Source organism: Mustelus asterias, chromosome 10 (assembly GCF_964213995.1).
Source record: "Mustelus asterias chromosome 10, sMusAst1.hap1.1, whole genome shotgun sequence".
Taxonomy (NCBI): Eukaryota; Metazoa; Chordata; class Chondrichthyes; order Carcharhiniformes; family Triakidae; genus Mustelus; species Mustelus asterias.
The window spans coordinates 68,382,300-68,405,959 of NC_135810.1; the positions used below are offsets into that span (position 1 = coordinate 68,382,300).

Sequence of the window (23,660 nt, forward strand, 5' to 3'; positions counted from 1 at the left end):
AGTATTGGTGCTATTACCAGTGGTAGGCGATCCCTTCAAAGCAAGGTTTCATGGTCCCTATCAGGTTGAGAAGTTAAGTCAGGTGAATTATCTGGTAAAGATGCCAGATTGGAAAATGTATAAAATATGTCATGTGAATATGCTAAAATAGTTTCAGGACAGGGAAAGGGAACCGGAGAAACAGGTATTAATTACTGCCAGAGTGAGGAATCAAATCCAGATGATTTGGATTTTGATGTGCCTCAGAATAAATTGAATAATTAAAAAGTCCTTAAGGAATGGAATAGGGTAGTGAGTTCTGTCCCAGGAACAGGGAACTGAATTGATAAGACTTGTTAGTGCTACGAGGACCTATGTAGAAATAGAATGGGGAGGACTAATTCCACTGTACATGAGGTTGATGTAGGGAATGCTGTTCTGATAAAACACCCCTTTGGCTTAATCCTTTCAAAGCACTGCAGGTTCAGAAGTGGAAGCAATGCTACAAGAAGACATCATAGAGCAGTCAGAATGGAGTTCACTGATCATGTTGGTTCCCAAACCTGATGGTACTCAACAATTCTGCATAGATTATTGGAAGGGCAACACTGATTAAATCTGACTCTTACTCAATTCCACAGCTGGAGGATTATGTGGAAAAATTAGGACAAGCTACTTACATCACCAAATTGGACTTCACGGTTACTGGCAAATACCTTTGCCAGAGAGCAAAAGAGACTTCTGCATTTGTAACCCTAAATCAATTTAAAGTAATGCCTTTTGGGATGAAAAATACATCAGCCACTTTTCAAAGACTTATGAACAGTTATTGCAGGATTGACTAATCGTGCTGTCTACATAGATGACCTAATGATCTTTATCCATTTATGGAAAGATCACATGGAGCAATTGGCAGAGCTCTTCGAGAGATTACAGAAGGCAAAATTGGTCAAACGTGGCAAAAACAGAATTTGCAAAGGCAGAAGTAACATTCTTAGGGCACAGCATTGGATATAGACGGATGACACCGAGAAACATGAAGATGAAGGGCATTGAGGAATTTTCAAGAACATCCTCAAAGTGCTAGGAATTTTAGGATTGAGCAGATTCTCAGGAAATTTGCACCAAACTTTAGTAGCATAGTGGCTCCGTTGATGAGCAGTGTTAACCACAGCACTCGTTTTAGCCACGCCAACGTTTTAGCCACCAGCAACGTATGTGTTGGAGCTGTGCTGTTACAGGAGAATGATTGTGGAATTGAAAGGCCAAATCAGTTATTTTTTAAAAAACTCAATATCCACCAGAAAAAATATTCAACAATTGAAAGTTATGGAGTTTGACAATGGCCGTAACATTTTAATATTCACATTGCAAACAATGCATTGGAAACAATTGTGTATACCAATAACAATCCTTTTGACATTTCTGGAAAGATTTAAAGACAAAAACACCAGATTGTTTTGTTGGAGTCTCATATTACGAGCAATTAATTTACAGACTGTACATGTTGCAGGTTGTGAAAGTGTTATCGCAGATACTTTATCACGAGGGGAAAAGTGAAGCAATTTTTTCATGATGGTTAATTTTTTTCTTAAGGGGCGAGGTGTTGCAAAGTTGAGTACAGTAATTGTAGATTGGCGTTTGTAAAATGCTAGGAAGAAAGCATTGCATGGTCCCTTTAAAAAGGTGGTGCTTTTTCTGTGCTTAGAAAGTTTTTAAAAATGCAAGTACATAGAGTGCCCAAAATGAAACATTTGTATTGAAAGGCCAAGCAGTAGTGTCACCAAGGCAACAGGCTTTTGAACTTAGCCAATCAATTTGAATTAGGCACTTAGATACCAAGAACCTATTAAATTTTAAAGGTTTTGGCAACCTTTGGCAACCAATCCCATTGTGGGGGATATTGATATGTCATCACACATAAAAATAAGAAGGCAGTGGGACAAAAGCAGAGAACAACTGCCAGAGTAACAGCTCTTAGCTTCTTTTATGTCTTGAGAAAGCACCATCTCGATAGCGAAGGTACCAAAGAATCAACAGAAGGCCCAGAAAAAGAGACCGACTAAAATTCTATTTTTTTTGTTAATAAATGGGGATTGTATTTTTCTGAAAAGCATTCCATTAGAATAGTGTTTTATTCGGTTTGTTAATAGTTTAGTTAACTTATTTGCTGTTAAATAAATAAATTGTTACTTGTTGATTTTTATTTTAACCACCAAAAGCTGTACCACTTCACACTTTTACAGATTATAGGGCAAGGTACTCGTCTGAGTGGTTAAGTGTTAGTTCTCGGAGTGGGGGAAACCACCTCTGCTTTATAACAAAGAGTGGACTCTAGGTACCTAAAGCCCACTTCCATTCCTATGTAACACACTAATTAAAGTTTCAATCAGAAGACCATTTATTTTTATTTTTCCAAATTACTACTTTTATTTCATACCAGAATTAAAATGCAGTGGTTGGAAAGCTGTGCAAAATGTTGCCTGGTAGGAATCTGAAATACACATTCCAAGAAAGTATACCAAATCTTTAAAAATGCCAATAAATTAGCCATATTAACATATGCATCTTAACTTTATGTTGCTCCAATTGAGAATTATAAAAATGAAAACAGAGAAATATTTTGTGCAGACGGTTTATTTAGTTCAGTACATACAAGGTTAACTTCTAATGGTTTCAACACTGCATTGTTTTCAGGTGCATAGATCGTTTTGCTGTATGAAGATTTACTAACTTATCAAAACAACTGGTAATGCAGGAATCCACATGAAAAACAAAATAACTTTTATGTCAGGTAAATATCAATAGTTTTATTTCTATTTTCAATAGTTCAGATCCTGTAATTTTGTAACAAATTTTATTTCCTAAATAAACCGAAGTATTCATTTCCATTGCACCATAAATATTTAAAAAAAATTAACTTAAATACTTTCCATCAACTGTACACAAAACATATTTCAAAAATATTTTATTGTTTTTAGAATTTACATTCTTACAAAAGTAACATTTTCATTCCCCAAGTGCATTCACTCATTTGCAGCACTCACACAGTAATACACACCTGAACTGCACATGCAGTTGAACATACAAATACCAAAATGTATTCAATATAACTTCTGCTGAGATCCCCGCCTCAAATAATAAAATATAAAACAAAAGGGGAGGTTCAAATTTGACATGTTCCTTGAAGGTAGCATGTACTATTGCTGCTTTGCATGTTTCCCAATGATTTCAACGTAGCAAGAGGTAGTATCACTTCAGTGTCATACGATAGTCACCCTCATACAAAAGGATACATCAAATCCAACCATTCATCTTGTATCGGTTTCTTGTAATACTAAAGTTTGTAATAGTGAACAAAAAATCATTTTTCTTCATCAAAGACCTAGACTGTTTCCATTTTCACAGATGCAGCATCTTTTTCAGTTTTATTATCTGTCAACACAGAAGTCCCTTCATTCTCTGCACCTTTACAGCTGTTGGTGGGATCTGAGGTCTTGCAACTACTATCCAACTGTTCCTGTTTAATAACTGAATGTAGAGGATTTTCGATAGGAGCTTCACTTGGAGATGGAGTTGTATCCGTAAATGAAGCCTGAAAAAGGAAAGCAATGAAAAAAATTAGTATGAAGATTTGATAAACCAATGGTAAAATTTAGCTGAATTTTATACACTTAAAAGTAATTACAATACTATACATCATCCCACTAAACAGCTACAAAATGTTTTTGAAAAATTGCACAAAATCCAAGCTGATTTTGCTGTAAAACATAATTGTACTTTGGTATATGAATATTTCAATATGTTGATATTCAATAACTAGATCTGGTAAAAACGTTAACACTGGTTTATACTCACATTTTTGTAATCTTCGTAACATGCTGGATGATATGTCTAAAAGAAAAACATTATAAATATCAGCTCACATTTCAAAGATAAAAGTAATTAGTGACGGTTTCTGTGCTGTTGCATAGATTTAGAATTATTTTGCTTTGTTAAAATAAATCAGGTTAGAAGTAACATCAGAACACCATAGCTTAGCATTTGAAATTAATACAGATGATCTGAATCTTACTGGAAAGGTAATGACATGATAATGACACTTGTTTTGTGCAAATCACTCAGGGATTAAGAGGTCAATCTCCAGAACCTGCTGGCTGTTTTACACTGCCCCACCATTTATTTTACATGAATAAGATCTCGCCCCAACCCTCCGTTATCTTTGAGAACTTGCAAGATATGTACTGGCATGTATTTGCCTAGTAACAACCAGACCCAGAATTAATAAAGGGAACGATGGATCCACCTAGTAACAAGAGAGAATCTGCCAGCAGCCCACATTCAGAGAGGTTGCTGAGATGTGTCCTTTTCCCAGTAATGAGATTAGCAGATATCTAGACAAGATCAGCTGTAAATAGCCCCATCATCAGGAAGCAGCTTACCAAGATGACCAATAGATCAGGGGAGGCATGCAGATGCTAATTTTTGAGACTCAGGAATGCTTATTCTCACAAGTAGTTTCACGAGACTTCTCACACCATTTCAAAAAATAACAATATACACCAACACAAATTGGTGCTTCACGTTAAGATGCCCTCACAGATAACATCAGCATGGTTCGTTATAATACTTTGTCATTAAACTCACCAAAACGTTACAAATTTTATTAACCGCACAAGAATGCTTAACCTTTCTGGCCTAGAAATTAAACAATTTAAACTGTGGAGTCTTTTTATTTTTTAAAAGAAAATCTTTTTCCTCCGTCCTTCTCCCTCCCCTCAATCCAATCTTTCTTCTCTTTTCTGACTTAATTCATAATTCATTTGCCTTAACACACCATCATTGGTTTCTTTTTCTTCTCAATCCTTATATCTTAGATGATGTACTTTCATCTCCCCCATTCACGGAGGTCCCAGAGCCCTGTTGTACTTATCAAACAGTTATCAGCTTGCATTTCTAGCAACTTTTGATACAAAAAGAAATTTGATCTGAACAGATTTGAACAGAGAAAAGTTCAAGATTGTATGATGCAAGATGCCCTGCTCCACAAGCTCTGGTCTAATGTCATCAGTTGCAGGTTTCACATAGCTAACACATATCAGTTGCCTTGGGTAGCAAGCTAATCAAACCTACTTGAAACAAATTGGAAACTTTAATGTAACTACAGTAGGACAGAAGATATTCACTTAAGATTTTAACTATCTTGCATATCTATACATTAATTTTCTGGTCATTTATATTGGCTGACATGTCTGCCTACACTAACATGTCTGTCTACACTCAAGTATTTCATGGGCAATGAAGCATCTTGAAAGTTGTAAACAACAAAACATAAATGCAATTTTTCTTTACAATTGCCCATTATTTACCACAATAATCTATTGGATTAATCCGTAAGAATGAGAACGAGAGCTCAGCTGAACTATTATTTCAAATGGCAACCATGCCAACGTTTGCATACAATAATTGCTCAATAGTATGTATAAAAATGAGCAAGATATTGAATAATTGGGCTTTCTGTACTTACTCTATTATCCACACGAACTGCATTTTTCAGATGCCACTCCTCCTCATCCTCATCCCAGTACTGCTCAAAAGCCTCTTGGCAGATTTCACAGACCTGTCAGATAAGAGTACAATGTGTTTAATAAACTTGGGCCAAGCATTTACTTTTTTTATAAAAAAGTTCAATAATGTTATTTTACTAGCAAATACAATGCAGCATGATTTAGGATACAGTAAACTTCCAAATGCTTCTTGAAGAAGGGAAAGGGTTAATGTTTTTTGTACTCAATGTATTTTGTACCTAAAGGGTTAATGCAGGAAACCAAGGACTGCTTCGTGACCTGAGAATACCAGATACACTCTGGTTTAGGGGCTGTAAATGTATTTTTGGTTTGTGACTGGTCTAGAGTTTGTTTCGTGACCAGAGGCTGTAAATGTATTTTTGAGTCGTGACTGATCTGGTGTTTGAGTCGTGACTGGTATTAGAAGCCATGCTGTATAAATATCCCTACTTTTCTGTGTTCAGGGAGAACTTTGGCTTCCGCTTTCAAGGGGTCAAGTTCTCCCGCAAACTTGTGAGAATAAAGCCTACTCTATTTTGACTCATACCAGTCTCAGGTAATTTTTACCTACTACACTTCTCAATATTGAAGAGGAAGACTCCAATGGGACTGCAATTGTCTTCTTACATTCGTCATTAAAGGGATGGATTGGTAATCTGGACCTCTGTGAATAACGTTTGATTCATACAAAAGTACTTTTGAATCCTCTTAACTTTTCCTAATACACCTTCGGTGACCGTCCCTTAATGTGATCAAAGACATGTGTATGCATTCCGAATACAAACAGTCCAGGAGGTTTCTCATTACAACACCAGTATTAAATATGTACTGGAGAATGATGTTTTTTCCTATCTGTCTTGATTACACCAAACCCAGTCTGCAATACCTCAGATGAAGCTGACAAGCTAGGGGAATCTAACACATACCTGAATGGTTGCAAATTAGGGTGAGAGCAAGGGAGAAAGGGAATAGCGGGATAACACAAAAGCAGAGACCCGGTGTAGCAAAAGATAAAAGCTGTTGTTTCTTAAAGCAGCAATGGCTGTACTGGAAAAAGCAAAAAGTGTGGTCGAGAAAGATGGCAGCCAAGTCAAAGAGAATATCATCAGAATGTCAACAATCTTGTGTTTGGAATTCCAGACATGCATGTAGATATATTTTGTTGTGGAAGGTGGTGGCTGTGGCAGTCTGAGCCCCTCCTTAGCCTGCAGGAAATATTTAACGTGCTCCCCAATCTTCATGTGTGGGTCACCTCTCCATTTATTACAGCGCTCAAGGACTATGCTCGTATCTCTCTTACCATCTTATCCCACCAAGCATAAAAGTGAATATTCTCAACTTACTAAACCTCTCCTTTCTTGCTTTAAATGTCCCTCTTATAACCTGATGTCAAAATATAAAAAAAGACTAGACTTCACCTCAGTATAGTCTTATAAGATGAGGCCCATAACCCTCTAGAATTTCAAAACATCAGATCTGAGATCACTCATAAGCTGAAGCTTGAGAAATCTTGGGAGACATGTGGTCCAATCTGTTAGCAGAGACAACTATGTTTTAAGTATTCCTGCAAATTTGATCATATGACATTCAATGGCCATCATTTTCCAATGTTATTGCATTTACTGTAGATGAACACCAAGCCCAAAAGTCTGTTCAGTAATGAGACAAATAATTTAAAAACCAAAGAACACAGAAGATTTAATAACGCTTGAACTAAAACAATTCCTGTGATGTTTCTACATCAACTGCAATGAGAAACACTAATTAAATTACAACTTCTTTTATAACTGACAATACACAGCAAGTTATTAAAATAAAACCAAACTATTCAATTCACTGACTTGCACAACCCAACTGCTGAAGCCAAGCTTCTGCTCTCCAATTCTCATAAAACTTGTAAAACAGTACACATCAGTTATACCTCCTCCCTCTCGTTTATCTTTCTCCCTCTCCTAAGAGGAACCAATCACCCATTTCCAGTAGGAGAGGACTAGGGATCCTAAAAAGATGTAGAGTAAAATGGCCACTGCAGATCTGTCTGCGCCATCTGAAACTCTGCCAGGCATCTAGGTGAAACTAGGATATTTGATAGTGGGGAACAAGATCCAGCAGTAGTCAGCACTAGAGTTTATAGACTCAATTTTCTGGGATCCTGTTCTATACACTTAATGTCAGATTTAATTCTCATATAAATAACAGCATTTCTGGGACAGTCTGTTTTGCTCTTTTTTTTCTGTCATTTACGTGCCAATCTTTATGCTGGGACATTCACTCCAATTTAGCATATACAGTGCGGCCCCGTTATAACGCGATGGTTGGGGTCCATAAAATGTTGCGAAAAAAGTGGGGTCGCGCTAAATCGGGGGTTTAAGAAAATCACCATTCAAACTTACCCAATGTTGACCTAACATCCTAACTATTTCAGTGTCTGTGTTCAATGTTTCCATTCTAGGTCTGCCTGTCAGTTGTGAAGGAAAATTATCTCGAAATGTTTTCCTGAAAATCTTTAATTGCTGCACCCCTATTCAGTATGACATTAAATTAGGTCCCCGAGGAGCGGACTATTCCCACTGTCTATTAATATTCACGCTTCCACTTGCAATCTATAGCCTTCGATGCCAGCATGATTTGCTCAGGTAAAAAAAAATCTGTCTATCATCTGCAGCCTGCTTTCCGGGAAAGAGCGGATAATGTATTCTGAGACTGTATACAGACGTAAAGAGAGTTGTGAATAATTTCAATACTCTGAAAACAGAAGTGTTGTTACATTAACACCAGGACTCAAGTTTAAAAGAAAGTAACAGCAACAAAAGTGATTGACAATTAAATGAAAGGGAAAAAAAGGGGTCCAATGATTCATTGCGTTATATCCGAATTCGCACTAAATCGGGGCGCATAAAATCGGGGTTCCACTGTACTTTAGATAAGGCATAACTATGGCATATCCAACTTTTCTGTGTTTAGTATAGTGCTGGAGTGTTTCACTGGGCAACCCATTGACCAAATAGTTGAGTGCACACAGTACCAGTTTGACAATGAGTCTAACAATAGGTGAAATTTAATGTGCACTTTTTGAAAATCAGGTATTGAAGGCCTGCTTTTCTGCAGTCCTTTAAATATATTGGGCTCAAAAGAAAGGCCTTAGCTCTGAAAAGCCATGCTAATCGACATTCAATATGATGCACAGAAGAGTGGTCTCATAAAAGTACCTATCAAGAAAGAATGGAGAACAAACAACTTGAATAGAAAAGCAATAGATTAATTTTAGTACCTCCCAGTCATTAAGTTTTAAACTCTTATTCCTGTCACTTACTGTAATCCATATCTGGAAAATACTTATTCTAGAAACCAATATTGTAAATAAAATGGCTACCTGATCAGAAAAGACAAAATTTGATGACTTTCATTATGAATTCAAACAAAATGTATTATTCAAGAAATCTGTTAAAACTGTCATAAAATGCAATCAGATCCACTTCCATAACAAACCTACCTCATGTACTCCAGCAGGTCCAGCAGGAACACTCTGGAATTCCTTTTCCTTTGCAGCTTCTTGCGTTCTTTGCACAACTTCCTCATGGACCTTCTCAAAGAACTGACTCTTTGCACGTTCTTCCAGGTCAGCAATTTCCTCAAACTCTATCCAGTCCTGAGGATGTGCAAGCATTAAATGTTTCAAAAATCAAACATTTCAACTTCTCAAAATTTCTGCTATTTTACAAAATCTAGAACCATTTGTTACTGTTCAATGTTTATGATCTTCTTCAAGGAAACCTCTTCAAATAAACACACTGATAAAACTGAATACTGATCAAAATTAAGTCCCAAAGGCAGCTTGATTTAGGGCAAATACACCAGCTACAGACCTGATCTTGGGAATATTCAAAATACCACATTGCTGTAAAAACAATTTTCAGTGGACAGAATTGCAAGTTTTGCATTGGAAGATAGATTAAATATAGTCAAGTTCAAATACATTATAGTCCCATACACTCAGGGCAGTTAGAGATTTTCACTACTTCCTAACATTTTTAAAATTTCACCTAAAATCAACGTGAAAAATTGAAAATTATTTGATTGAATAGAGAAATATTTCCTTCAAGTCAAGAAGCTGTTGAGATCAGTCCATTAGAGCTCAATGACTAGGCTGACTGAACAAGAATTGGAGAGGAACGAAGGGCTGCAACCAAACCGATCTCCATAACAGAATTAAAACTTGCAGTATTTTAGGTTCCATTAAAAATCATAGGGCCACTGACTTAGCCTTCATGAAAAATCAGGTAGCACTCTAAAGCAGCTTTCAAGTAAAATCGGGAGGCAATCTGAGGCAGCAAATCAACTGCATCAGTCCCACCATAAGAAAATTAACCCTGGCTTCCACCCTGCCACAGATCACATATCGAACACCTGATCCTACAATCTTCCACTGACTATTTAAGGTTGCACTGGTACTTATTTCCCCATTTTCATCAAGAGGCCCGAGTCCACCAGCAGTGCTCCCTACCAGAGTACTGAACAATAAAATTGGGGATACTACCACTGAATCCCTTAATCCAAGGAAAATTACAGCCCGTTTACTTCCCCAATGTCAATCCAAGATTTTATTTTGTATCTTTTATGTTCTAATTTCTATTTTACCATCTCATCACACCAGCCTTCTCACTGACTGGATCGAATTATCCTCCCTTACCCAACGTTATTTGACTTAATAGATTACATGGCCCTGACTCCTCATGTTCATTCAAGACCACAGATCAACTAGCTCAAAAATCTTGTGCTGGAAAAGTTTCATACTTTCAAAAATACTTACAGTTAAACTGTAGTACCACTTTCTGTAAGTCACTTTCTTAGTGATGTCCTTTTCCATTCTGTTCATACGATAATGCCAGTCTAAATGGTCTGCATAAACATCAGTTTGCGATGCTGTGAACCTCATTCCACATGAGTAACATTGAATGCCTGTGTATAGTCGGCTGATAACACCATCATATCTCCTGTTTAAGAGAAATCAATAGTATAATATTTAATAATCAGCAAGTGTAATGTTCAATAATTATATAAAACATCTTGCTCAGTAATAGAAATGGAACATTTAAGGCCTTTCACAATGCGGTCAGAGTCACAAAATGCCCATCACGATTATTTAATAAGTGGAGACTCAATAAACATCCTCAAGTTCTTCTCAACAAATTGCTTTGTTCAACAGACACTGTACTTGGCCGACGGAATCAAAAATTTAATATAAAAGATTGTCTGTGTGGGCTTCCTTCGGGTGCCCCAGTTTCCTCCCAGTCTGAAAGAGGTGCTGGTTAGGTACACTGGCCACACTAAATTCTCCCTCAGTGTACCCGAATAGGCGCCAGAGTCTGGCAACTAGGGGATTTTCACTAACTTCATTTAGAGCGTTAATGTAAGCCTACTTGTGACACCAATAAATAAACTTTAAACATCCTTCACCATTTCTAACTCTTGGACTTGGAAAGAGGTAAAGTAGATGGCTATTTGATCTTTGAATGCAGTTAACTCTCTCATACTAGTAAATAGGTTGATTTCCCATGTATGTTTGAAAAATATCCTAGGATTCTTCAAGTTACATTACGTCTAAAGGAGAACCATGTGAGTGTGTACATGGAGTTGAATTACATTTAATGAATCCATTTCAACCGATCTAGAGATTCTGACATCAACCAACTGTGCACATGCAAGCCTTCCTAACACTGACTGAACTTCAAAGTAAACCAGCCCAACTCCTCAATCCTCAACATTGTGGATGCATAATTTTCCTGCCAAAAAAAGTTAGTCCTACAAAGACTGTCTCTCCAGTCAGACCAAAATTTTGAGAGCATTTTACAGATTACTCACTAGTGGTAGATGTCAAAGACAACTATAAAAGCATCTTCCTCAATTCTTCAACTAAATATACAAATCAATTATTCCTAATACAGAGGGCATATAGAAACTGCCTTATTGCAGTTTTGAAGTACCCAATGATGCAATTAAGGTGTAAAAACACAAACATTATACAAAATGAACGAGAGAGAAATATTCTGCAAGTTGGCCCATGATACTTACCAGCACAAAACCTTTGTTTATTCCAGGTACTGCAATTTCTTACAGCGAGTAAACATACCTAGAACACTTCCAGTATTCAAGTGAACATAGTTGACGAGCGTTTTTTGTACAATTGTGTTTGATTCTATGACATGCAGTTGCACATGGAACCTTGGGTTTCTTTGCATTAGCATCAAGTAAAGTCACTGATTTTTAAAGCATTGCTTTTAATGAAACTCAAAATTCAAAGTAGTCTCAACTCAAAACAGGCTATGCACTTGTGAAAGTAATTTGATATCAGCAGCTAGCACAGCCATCTTTCGAGAGAAGCTTTCAAAATCTGGACATCTTAAAAAAACAGGTCTGGCATCAATTAAACTGCAGGTGAATTGATCAAAACAATGCAGGCCTTGACTAATCAATGTATATAAAAATCCATTCACTTCAATCAAGAGAGTTTAAAAGATCAGCACAACTGTATGAAAACAGGAGTCAGACTAATTGAATAGCTTTTTCAAAAAACTGGCACAGATCTGACAGGCTGAGTGCCATTCAGTGCTGTGAGATTCCATGCAGTTAGCACTAATTGCTGTGAATTTAAAAGCTCAAAAAACTTCAGTTTAATAATTTAGCCAATCACAAAGAGAACTATTTGGAAATAAATAGGTAAATCTTTTCCTAGTATGTGCTAATAATGCTGCCCCTGCAGAAAAATAAGATTTGTTTCCAGTACAACCCCAGATTTGCCCTGTGGGCAAGCACACAGCACATAACCGATGTCACCAATCTCAAAGAACCATTTTTGTTTGCTGGTGTTCCTCTCTCATCCCATTCAATTATCTTCAGTAAACAAACGAGGAAAATAAAATGTGAAGTATCATTGATTTAAAAGAGTCGATGTTAACAAAAAGTTAAAGTATACTTGGATGCGCCTCTGATCAGATTGCCTTCAGCTTGATAGAAACTGCTTTCAAGATTTACATTCTTTATGAACGCAGAGTTCAAAGTCAGGAATTAGTTAGAAATTACTTACTGCTTCAATTCATCAATTTGAAAACCAGTAAGATCTGGAATGCTTTCCTCATTTTCTTCCTCCTCATCATCTTCAATTATATTTTGAGCTTGAGGATCACCTTCTGGAAACATTTCAGACTCTAAATTGATTAAAACAAAACAATGAAGTTGTACTTTCAATTTAGGTTTTCTGAAGAAAATGACAGACTGAATGAATCATTAAAAAAAATATTTCTGTGAAAAAAACTTACGTGTTGGTACAGATTCTACTGGATTTGGCTTTAGAATTCCAGTAGAAAGCAGCTTGGAGAACAGCTCATTAACATCCAGCTGCCCCAAATGATTATCCAAAGGTGCAAAAGATGATCCTGTAACATTATAATACTTGATTATATACACAACAGATAAAATAAGTCATAACTCTAACTGAATGGGCTCAAGCAGCCAACTTGGCAGCAAACAAAATTTAGAAAGACCTTAGCAGGTGGATGTTATAATACTGTATGAGTTTATTAGCACCAAAAAGTTATTTGCTATTTCAAATCCAAGGCTTCACACTATAAAGCTAATGTGAGGCAGTTCTTGGATAATACACTAGTTTAATGCAAAACATTTACAGAATCACTTTTTCAGCGTGAACATCTTTCTCACCATTATTGTCAAAATTACATAAAATAGCACTGCCAGAAGACCTATCATAAGTTACAATTTGCACATTTTTAAAAGCCCATGCGACCCTGTGGCTGTAAGGTATTAAAACATTATTTCCATCTACACTTCCATCCCAAATTAGCTCTGCCTGTTTCTTCCTTGAATGAAGGTACAACCAGTCACCATCCACCAACACTACTCTGTGCCTGGTTGAACTTATTCATGGATTGAAGATTGATCAATTCAGGGCTTAGAACCAAGCCGTTGCAGGGCTGCAAATGGAGTGATGAAAACTAGGGATGCGCAAAAGGCCACAATTAAAAGAATGCCAAGATCTCAGAGGATTGCAAAGGGAGAGGTGAAAAAAATTGGGAAGAGTATGGCCAGGCAAGAATTTGACAACAAGGATGAGCATTTTCAAACTGCATTGCCACATCAGGAGACAATGTAGGTGACTATATGGATGGCGGGCGAACCAAGATTTGAAGCAAGTTTCAGGTGACCCCAAGTTTAGAGTGTGCAAAGTTGGCCAGCAAAGAATTGCAATAAAAACAGGAAATGATGGAAAACCTCAGCAGGGCTGGCAGCATCTGTAGAGAAAAACAAAGTTAATGCTGAGTTTTTTTGACTCTTCTTCAGAGTTAAAGGGAGGGAGAAATTATAGATTTTGTTTTAAGAGGGGGCAGAGCAAAGTAGAACGAGGGGGCAGCTTGGAGAGATTTGGCAAGTATGTCAAGGGCATAAAACAAAGGGAGTGTTAATGGTAGTGTTAAGGATTGACCATGGAATAAGATAGCAGATCAAGGGTCAGCACTCTGAAAGCAAAACTTAAGAAATGACAGATGGTCTGTGATAGAGGGTAGGGGGGAGCACTGGGACAAAATAATTGGAATTGCAATAGTTGAGTTTGGATGAGGGTTTCAGCAGATGAGTGGGGACAGGGAGGAGACAGTTGCAAACTGGCACAACAGTGGCCAGAAGTGAGTCAGTGGCAAGGAGATGGGACTTTGTCCTGGCGACCAAAGATAATGCTCTTCCTTCCCAATATTTAATTGGAGGAAACTGCTGAAATATCAGAGAAGCATGACAACAATGGCAGCAGCAGAGTCAAGGAGCTACATGTAGGTGAGGATTTGGAGGAAGGTAAGAATAGACCTTTGGAAGACTTCGTAGGTAATGGTAGAGGAGAGGGAAGAGATGCCATTGCAGGTGATTTTCTAGCTACAACTGAATACATATGAATAAAACTAGTCAAGAGCAACTGGACAACAGAACAGAGGTATTGAGGCAAGATGGTGCAGTCAACCATTAAAGGCTGCAGACAATACAGCAGATGAGAGGGATAGCTTCCTAGTTACATAACATGTGATTCATAGTTTTGATAAAGTGAGTTTCAATACAATGGCAGAGGAGGAAACCTGAATGGAGGGGTTCAAATTGGAGTTATGAGAAAGAGGCATATAAATTTTAGATGATTTGAGAGGAAAAGGAGTTTTGGGTAGTTTTGCAATTAAGACCTGGCTACAACTTACGGTACATGAAATAAAGGACAGCACGGTGGCACAATGATTAGCATTGCTACCTCACAGCTCCAGGGACATGGTTCAATTCCAGCCTTGGGTGACTGCCTGTGTGGAGTTTGCACAATTCTCCCCGTGTCTGTGTGGGTTTCCTCTGGGTGCTCCAGTTTCCTCCCACAGTCTAAAGATGTGCAGGTTAGGTGGATTGGCCATGTTAAATTGCCCCTTAAGTGTCCCACGATGTGTAGGTTAGATGGATTAGCCATGGAAAATGTGTGGGGTTACGCGGATAGGACAGAGGAGGCGGCCTAGGTAAGATACTCTGTCAGAGAGTCAGTGCAGACCTGATGGATCAAATGGCCCCTTATACACTAAAGATTCTAATCTAAAAAGTAAATAATAAGAAATGTATCTGTCCAATTTATTGCAGAATATACATACCTTGCTGGATCTGTGTAACTGGAATAGAAGATTGAGGGGGTATGTACTGTTGGCCTTGACTAAAAGGAGTCTGATTTTGAGAAAAGCCAGTCATGGCATTAACCTAGGAAATAAAAAAGAAATTCTGATCATGAAAATATCCAAAGATTACATTTCAAATTTATGCTGTTTCACATATCAAAGAGGCTGATGAGAATTTTCCCCCCACTTCAATATTCTAATTTTTTCTCCTGAAGGCACTGGATACAATTTCACAGGCCACTAGCAATTCTTCAATGCCTCATTTAAAAAAAATACACATTAGCCTCAATATTATGCAGAGTCTGTGTAATGTCCACACGAGTGCTTTCTTACACAGATCAGAGGAGGAATCAGATGTACAAAACAGTCCATAGTCAAGCGCCACTAAAACAGTCATCTCAGTGGCATCTCAACTCAAACCCAATGACAAACCAATTCCCTTGATTGCTGTTGGGATCTTAAGATCTGTAGATCGTCACAATACAAAAGTACATCTCTACCCATCCATTATAAATATTTTTTTGACTGAAGACTTTGGCCCATAAAAAAGAATTAAAATATTGATACTTACAGACTGCAGTTGACGGATGCCTTCAGGTAACGATGTGGGAAGGTTATTGTTGTAAAACGTTCCACATGCTGGATCATATTGCTCATTATTGTGGGGTCCTGCCAACCGAGGCAGTGGCGTCTGACCATCAAAACAAGGACCTGCAGGCCCATAGGCTGGGTTGGCCAGTGTTGTTGCTCCATGTACAGCAGATTCATTATAATGAGATCCTTGAGGCATGTTAAATCTAGGTCCAGACTGTCCATCAAATACTCTTCCCTGATACTGTGAACTTGGAGGATGACCATTAAACAAATGACCAGCAACACTGCATCTAGGATCAGGATGCATCGAAGCCCCTTCAAATTGTGGCCCACGAGAACCATCAAAATATGCACCAGGCTGCGCAGGAATAATGTCAAACCGAGTTCCAGCAGGACCATCAAAACGAATGGCAGACTGCCCTGGGTGGCTGCCTGAGCCATCAAAGTGTGCGCCAGGTTGCCCCATTTGTGGACCATCAAATCGCACAGCACACTGTGCTGGGCGGCCACCAGGGCCATCAAAATGTGCATTGGGCTGCCCTGAATGTGGGCCATCAAATCGTGTGACAGGTTGCCCTAGTCGAGAACTTGGGCCATCAAAGCGGATACTGGGGGGGCCAGGCTGAGGACCCTCAAAACGCATGCACGGTTGCCCTAGACCATCTGGACCATCAAAGCGTGTGCCAGACGGACGAGGATGTGGGCCATCAAAGTGCATGGCAGTTTGCCCAGAGTGTGGATCAAAGCGAGGATGCCCTAAATGATTTCCAGGATTGTCTAACTGTGTGCCTGGCTGGCCTGTGTGTGGGCCGAAGCGCGTGCCAGGGTGGCCGCCTGGACTGTCAAAGTGACTGCATGACTGCCCAGGATGCGAACCATCAATGCGAGTGCCAGGCTGTGGGCCATCAAAGTGTACTCCAGGCTGCCCACCTGGACTATCAAAGCATGTTCCAGGCTGTCCTGGGTGAGGGCCATTAAAGCGTGTCCCAGGCAGTCCTGCGTGTGGGCTATCAAAGCGCAGTCCAGGTTGTCCTGGGCGAGGACCATCAAAACGCGGTCCAGGAGGCACCATACGAGGTCCATCAAAACGCGGCCCAGGCTGTCTTGGGCGAGAACTGTCAAACCGCAGTGCAGGCTGCCCAGGCCGAGGGCCACATGGACCATCAAAGCGTACACTAGGCTGCCCTAGGTGTAAAGTACCTGGGCAATCAAAGCACGCACCAGGCTGTCCTCGGTGTGGGCCATCAAAGCATGCAACAGGTTGTCCAGCATGGGAACCACTCAGATTATCAAAGTGTGCAGTAAGTTGCCTGGGAATACCCTCGATCCAATGACGAGGTTGCTCAGGGGCACTATCCATTGGCTGGATAACTTGTTCAGGGGGTTCCTGCAATCTCATCCTAGATCCAGCAATGCATCCATCACAGCTTGGAGAGCCATTTCGACTACGAAGCCATACCCGGTCTGATTCAATGGAATCATCAGTTCTCAATTTTTCCAGATTTCTTGCAGACCCAGATTTTGCTTGCCCTGTTCTGTCTGTAACTTCCCGAAATCTCTGAGGCATTTCAAGCCCCCCAGATCTTAACCTTGAACTTTCAACTAGTCCACTGCTTCTCTGTGGTGCATCATAAGCAGGTCTTTCCTCTGAATGACGGTCACAATGAGATCTCGGCTCTTCTCTTTTTATGTCTGAAAAACAAAGTACATTCATTATTGATTTGGAGAGACTTTTGGAGAGCTCTTAGGGCAGGGCAGGATTCAGAGACCTGATGCAAAATGTTCATTATAAAACACCATTTGCCGATCTACTATAATCAATCATGATTTTATTGAAACCAGAAAATAATTAATTCTATGCATTTTAATGACAGGATTTATTTTAATACCACCTTTGTCTCCTGCCACAGCAGCCTATGCACCACTAGAAATTAATGGACTTGTTTCCCATTCAATATTGAGAAAATTGAAGATATTTCTTTTAAAGTTATGAGTTATATATATTAGAATTCAAAAACCATTCTAGAAATACATCTCAATATGATTCTACTGCAAATCACAAATTCAACTTGAGGGATCAATGCGCATATTAGGGATTCTGGTGATAATCATCCAATATTTGTAGCTTTAGTGATATTTGATGTGGTATTCAATAAACTTCTTTATTAACAAACAAGTTTCTCCCAATACTTTTATTTAGTAAAGACAGATGAGCAGTGGTCGACACAATAGCTGGCTTCAATGCCCATTTGCTTAGAGATGGACAGACAGGATAGGTGAGAAAGGGGACAAGATCTTCCCGATATTTCCATGTACAATTACTGTCCAGTAACCTGTGCTGGAAAATGTTTATGCACAGACATTGAGTATGTTAAGACAGGAAATGGAGAGTAGGATTAAATGGGTCTTTTTAAAAACCAGCAAGCAGGGACAGGTGAGGTCCCACAGGGATCAGTGCTTGGACCCCAGCTATTCGCAATATACGTCAATGATTTGGGTGAGGGAACCAAAAGTAACATTTCCAAGTTTGCTGACGACACAGAAGTTGGTAGGAATAGGAGTGTTGAGGAGGATGTTAAGAGGTTTCAAGGTGATTTAGACAAGCTGAATGAGTTGGCAAATACATGGCAGCTGCAGTATAATGTGGATAAGCTTGAAGTTATCTACTTCAGACAGAGAAGCAGAATATTACTTAATTGGTGCTAGATTGGGAAATGCTGCTGTACAAAGGGATCTGGGTGTCCTTGTGTACCAGCCACTGAAAGCAAGTATGTAAGTACAGTAAGCAGTTAGGAAGGCAAATGATATGTTGGCCTTCATCACAAGAGTACAGGGGCAAGGATATCTTCCTGCAGGTGTACATATTCTTGGTGAGAGTATTGTGTGCAGTGATGGTTTCCTTATCCAAGAAAGGATATACTTGCCATAGAGGGAGTGCAGCGGAAGTTCACCAGACTGATTCCTGGGATGGCAGGATTGTCATACACGGGAAGATTATGCTGACTGGGTCTGTAGTCACTGGAGTTTAAAGTGAGGGATATCGAATTTAAACATAAAATTCTGACAGGGCTGGACAGACTGGATGTAGGAATATTGTTTCCTCTGACTGGTGGTGGTTGGAAGTCTCAGGATATGCAGTAAGCCATTCAGGCCTGAGATGAGGAGAAACCTCTTCACTCAGGGTGATGAACCTGTGGAATTCTCTACCACAGAAAGCTGTGGAGGCAGGTCTTTGAATAACATTTAAAAAGGAAATAGATAAGATTTCTAGACTCTAAATGTGTCGAGGGGTATGGGAGAGCACAGAATTTTGTTGAAATGCAGGATCAGCCATGATCATATTGAATACTGGAGCAGGCGCGAAGAGCCAAATGGCCTATTCCTTCTCCTATTTTCTAGATGATGCTTCAACTGTGAAATAGCCTGCAAATATTCACTAGCCTAATATATGGAAAATGGTCCTAATTACTGCAGAGCTATGGGTATTCAACGAAGCAAATGTCAATGCCACAAGCAAAAACTAAAAATGCCTTGTGCGATTTTTCTACTGTAAAACCCACTGCAAGGGGCAAACTATAAATAACTTCCGGAAAAATTGGCAAATCCGAAGGATTGCAGCTATGAAAACAGTACCAGGAAACCACGATGGATGGGTGCATTTTGCCTTTTGAGTGGAAAATATTTGCAATGGTTCAGTGGGAAAATTGCTTATAGTTCAAGATTAAGCTACTTTACAAGGCCCAAGTCAATTCTGTGCCTAACTGATCCCAGCAAGGGTTGCTGTAGTACATTAGCAGCCTTGGAATGGATGGAGAATCAATGTCAGTCAGGTTCTCACTCTTACTCGCTAGTCAAATAACATTTTAACCCTCAAGCGTAGATGTCAGATGTGGAAAGAATGAGTACTTGGTTGAGTTGCCTCCACAAGCCAATGATTGCTGACAACCATTGCCTATGCCCATAAATTATGTTCCGTGAAAAATATAGCAGTTGCCACTTAAGTTGTTGCCATATGAACGAACCACCATCTACAACTTGAGTTACAGCTTCAGTAAGTTAGAAAATTGGTAGAAATTTTTTTGAAATCCTGGTCGACCTGACCTTGAATAATTAAGAGATGCCAAGCACAGATACTTCCGTATGACGATAGGAAACTGCCTAGTCTTGTTCATAGCCAAAAGGAGTATTCATAAACCTCGGAGGAGATGCTCGTTTTTGACTGGGGATGCTGTACATTGCGACCCAGGAAAGAGAATAAATTTAACAGGCAAATTGGAAGAGTTTTCAATTACTTTTCTAAATTTACCTTGTCCATCTCTTGGACCAAATTCTTGAAGATCTCTTTCAACCATGGGCTGATGCTTTGACCCCTGCCGCTGATCTTTATTGTGTTCATTTCTTGACTCTGTCCAATTGTTACACAACTTCCCGTGATTAGAATCTGTTTTGTATCGATCTTCAGGAATTGGAGAACTTCTCACTTGTTTAATCGACAACTTTTCATCTCCATGCTTTTTGCTATCGCGTATGTTACTTTGGTTTCTCTCCTCATCTATTAACGGACTCATATGTTGACGAAGTGGTGATACGTGATCCTGTTTGTCATGCAATTGTCTATTATCACCAACAGGAGAACGTCTTGAAGGTTTTATGTCACCCAATTTTCTTCTGTCTGAGTGTCTTCCTTCACTGTAATGTCCACGTCCACTCTCACTTGCCTCTCTTTTTTCTCCAAGTTTTCTTTCCTGACCAGAACCTCTTGTATCATGTCTTTCAATTAGTGAATATGAAGTGCTGCTCATTGTTGGAGACTTGCTGCCTTGGTCACCATCTTCTCTTACACTAAGCAAGAGATCATCCGATATATCTTTATTATGAGCCTCTCTTGTTTTCCAACGAGATTCTGTTTCATGTGATTTTTCTAACTGAACCCTGGTTCTTTTTAATTTAGACATGTGCTCAAGATAGCTTAGTTCTGCTTCAGATAATGGTGCAGCTTTACCTTGGGTTCTAGCTAATGGAGATTCTCCTTTCAGTTCAGTTTTAAAACCTCTGGGGGTAACATGGGATGCCTGCCAGTCACTAGATCTACTCTTTTCCTCTTGATACTGGAACAGCTGATTGATCTGATGAGCAACAACAAGGAACTCATCATAGCTTATTTCTGCAGCTGCTAGTCGTTGATTTGCCTACGAAAACAAAAAGGTTACAAACTTGAATAAGCAAAATGCAAGAGCTAATTAAAATCAACAGCTTTTAGCATGCCTAACAATAGTTTCAAAAAACAGAACAAGAAGAACAGCAACTGAATTTGGTAGAAAGTCATCACTAAAAGAAATGAAGGGAAAGGGAAAATTGAAAATGGTCAAGAACTTGTCAGTAAATCATGGAATATCCTGAAATGTAAATATTCAAGTAACCAATCAGGAATCTAATCAGTAATTTGCAACAGTTGTTAGCAATAAACGACTATTTTCTGTCCATGTTAATTGAATGAATTATCATGCAATACATAAATGGCTTTCCTCATTCGATTAAAAGTTTAACTTTGATGCATAAACAAAAGGTTTCTTTGGCCTGTCAACTACTCTTCCCATATGATAGCAATGCAAACGTCTGCATAAACTAACTCTTTGTATTTGGACTTTACAGACATGTCTTCAAAATTCTGACAAGCCATTATTAATTTCAAGCATGAGAAGGAAATTAACTTGGGATTCTATTCCTTTAACAGAATAATGAACATAATCTTAGGTGACATTTCCCAACTCTGCCATAATGTATTATAGTCCACTGTCCTAATTCTTTAACTAGAGCTTCATATTTCTTATATGCAAATATAAACATCTGGTTTCTCGTATCCCCAAGTGATAAAAATCATGGTTTTGTAATGTATATCTTATTTTCTTTCACTATGAGAGTTCATTTCCAAATTGGAAGTCTTCACGGATGTAAACAATCCACCAACTTGGTTCCATAACCTTTAATGTTATTTCCTAAAGTCTACCAATCTCTGGGCAAGTGAGTTTCAAATTTCCACTAAACCTTTGTGTGAAGAGGTCCCGTCTTGATGTTGCCTTCAATAGCCTAGCTCTCATTTTAAGATTATGTCCTTTGTTCTGAACTGTCCCACAAGAGGAATGTACCTTTTGTAGCTCATCATTTACAAAATGCTTGATCTATCTTTCTTAGGTCCAAAATGGATGACCTCATACATTCAACTCTATGCTAATTTGCCACTCATTTTGTCACAAGTTGTGACAACTTGTTATCCTATACCATGTCATCTAAAGGTGCCATCAAACAAACTTGGATCTATGGCTCTGCATTCCATTATTGAGTCATTTAACAATCTTTGAAAGGCAAATCAGAAATCCTCCTGATGAAAGGCACTGTTTCATCTATTCTTTGAACCAGATCCCTATAAGTAAATGATACTCAAAGTTTCCAACCCCTCCTCTGCTCCCACCACTTCATCCACAAACCCTAGACTTTCCACTGGATATCATTCAAGGCTAGCCATAAAGCAGTTTTCAAACATTCAACATGTCAATAAGAACAGGTAGGCAACTTTCATGGGAAAACTGTCACCATCAATCAATGACCGCAAAAACACTTGCATACTGTCATTGGGCCCAGCAATACCTCTGGCTGAGGGTGGGGTTGCTTTAGGACCAAAAATGTGTATATGAAGGCAGAGGACAAAGTTGAGATTCTTGATGAATACTTTGCATCTGTCTTACCAAGGGGGAAGATACTGCCAAGTCAGTAAAAATGGAAGTAGTTGAGATTCTTGATGGGCTAAAGAAAATTGATGAAGGACATAGTAGAAAGGCCGGTTGTACATTTTAAAATTCATTTTACAGGATGTGGGTGTTGCTGGCTAGGCCAGCATTTATTACCCATCCCTAACTGTCCTCGAGAGGATGTTGATGAGCTGTCTTCTTGAACAGCTGCAGTCACCTGTGGTATAGGTACAACACAGTAAGAAGTCTAACATCACCAGGTACAACCACATAGGTACAACCACAGTGCATACTTAGGGAAGGAGTGAGTCCAGGATTTTAATTTGGAAACATTGAAGGAACGGTGATATATTTACAAGTTAGATTGGCGAGTGGCTTGGAAGAGAACTTCCAGGTGGTGGTGTTCCATGTGTCTGTTGCCCTTATCCTTCCAGATGGTAGTGGTTGTGGGTTTGGAGGGTGCTGTCTAAGGAACCTCAATTGGACACGTTTGGATGAATTAAGGAAGGCCAGCGTGGATTGTTTAAAAAAGATAAATGGTGTCCAACTAACTTCCAATTTTTTGATGAGCCCTTTCCCTAGAGAACATTACGTTGCCTACTTCTTGGATTATGCTCAATGAAGACACAAATATCCAGTCCTGTTCTGACAAATTCCTCTAAAGTAGTAAAAATGGCACCCTTCAGGGTGCTGCTGCATTTCTGATTATTTTTGAATTGTGCTTGCTTCCAGTAATGTGATGGGGGGTGGTTAAACTACTATTTGCATGTCTCCCATTGGTGATTTCTTGTCTAAAGGCGTTAATAAAATCATTTTTGTGTGTCCTTCAAAACTCTTTCATTCGACACCATTGGCATTTCAAGTGAATGGTCACAAACCCAAAATATTTTGTAAGCATTTCAATCATTGTTACTTCTATGGCAAAAACTTTAACTAGCCAATGTTCTAAGTATGAGGAGGAAAGAAGCCTTTGCTGCAGACTATTACTAAAACAATTAAAATCAGGTTGCACTGTAAAACGCAGAATCTGGAATGCACTGCCTAAGGTGGAGGCAGGTTCAACTGTGAATTTCAAA

The 23,660-nt window shown here is 38.9% G+C and overlaps 1 protein-coding gene across 3 annotated transcripts in view; it reads right to left on the reverse strand.

Moving 5' to 3' along the window:
• Positions 1–2,600: 2,600 nt before the first annotated feature.
• The window catches only part of pcf11 (PCF11 cleavage and polyadenylation factor subunit), a 41,614-nt gene continuing 20,554 nt past the window's right edge, over positions 2,601–23,660 (reverse strand). For 2 of the 3 annotated variants that reach the window (XM_078221883.1, XM_078221884.1), the window contains exons 7-16: positions 20,145–21,027; positions 15,816–17,530; positions 15,224–15,326; positions 12,863–12,979; positions 12,631–12,751; positions 10,357–10,540; positions 9,040–9,195; positions 5,507–5,599; positions 3,838–3,873; positions 2,601–3,574 (exon numbers count right to left, since the gene is read on the reverse strand). In XM_078221883.1, coding sequence (XP_078078009.1) covers positions 3,365–3,574; positions 3,838–3,873; positions 5,507–5,599; positions 9,040–9,195; positions 10,357–10,540; positions 12,631–12,751; positions 12,863–12,979; positions 15,224–15,326; positions 15,816–17,530; positions 20,145–21,027 — 3,618 coding nt within the window. In that variant the 3' untranslated portion in view covers positions 2,601–3,364. The remainder of the gene's footprint in view (positions 3,575–3,837; positions 3,874–5,506; positions 5,600–9,039; positions 9,196–10,356; positions 10,541–12,630; positions 12,752–12,862; positions 12,980–15,223; positions 15,327–15,815; positions 17,531–20,144; positions 21,028–23,660) is intronic. The other variant, XM_078221885.1, reaches the window with a different exon arrangement.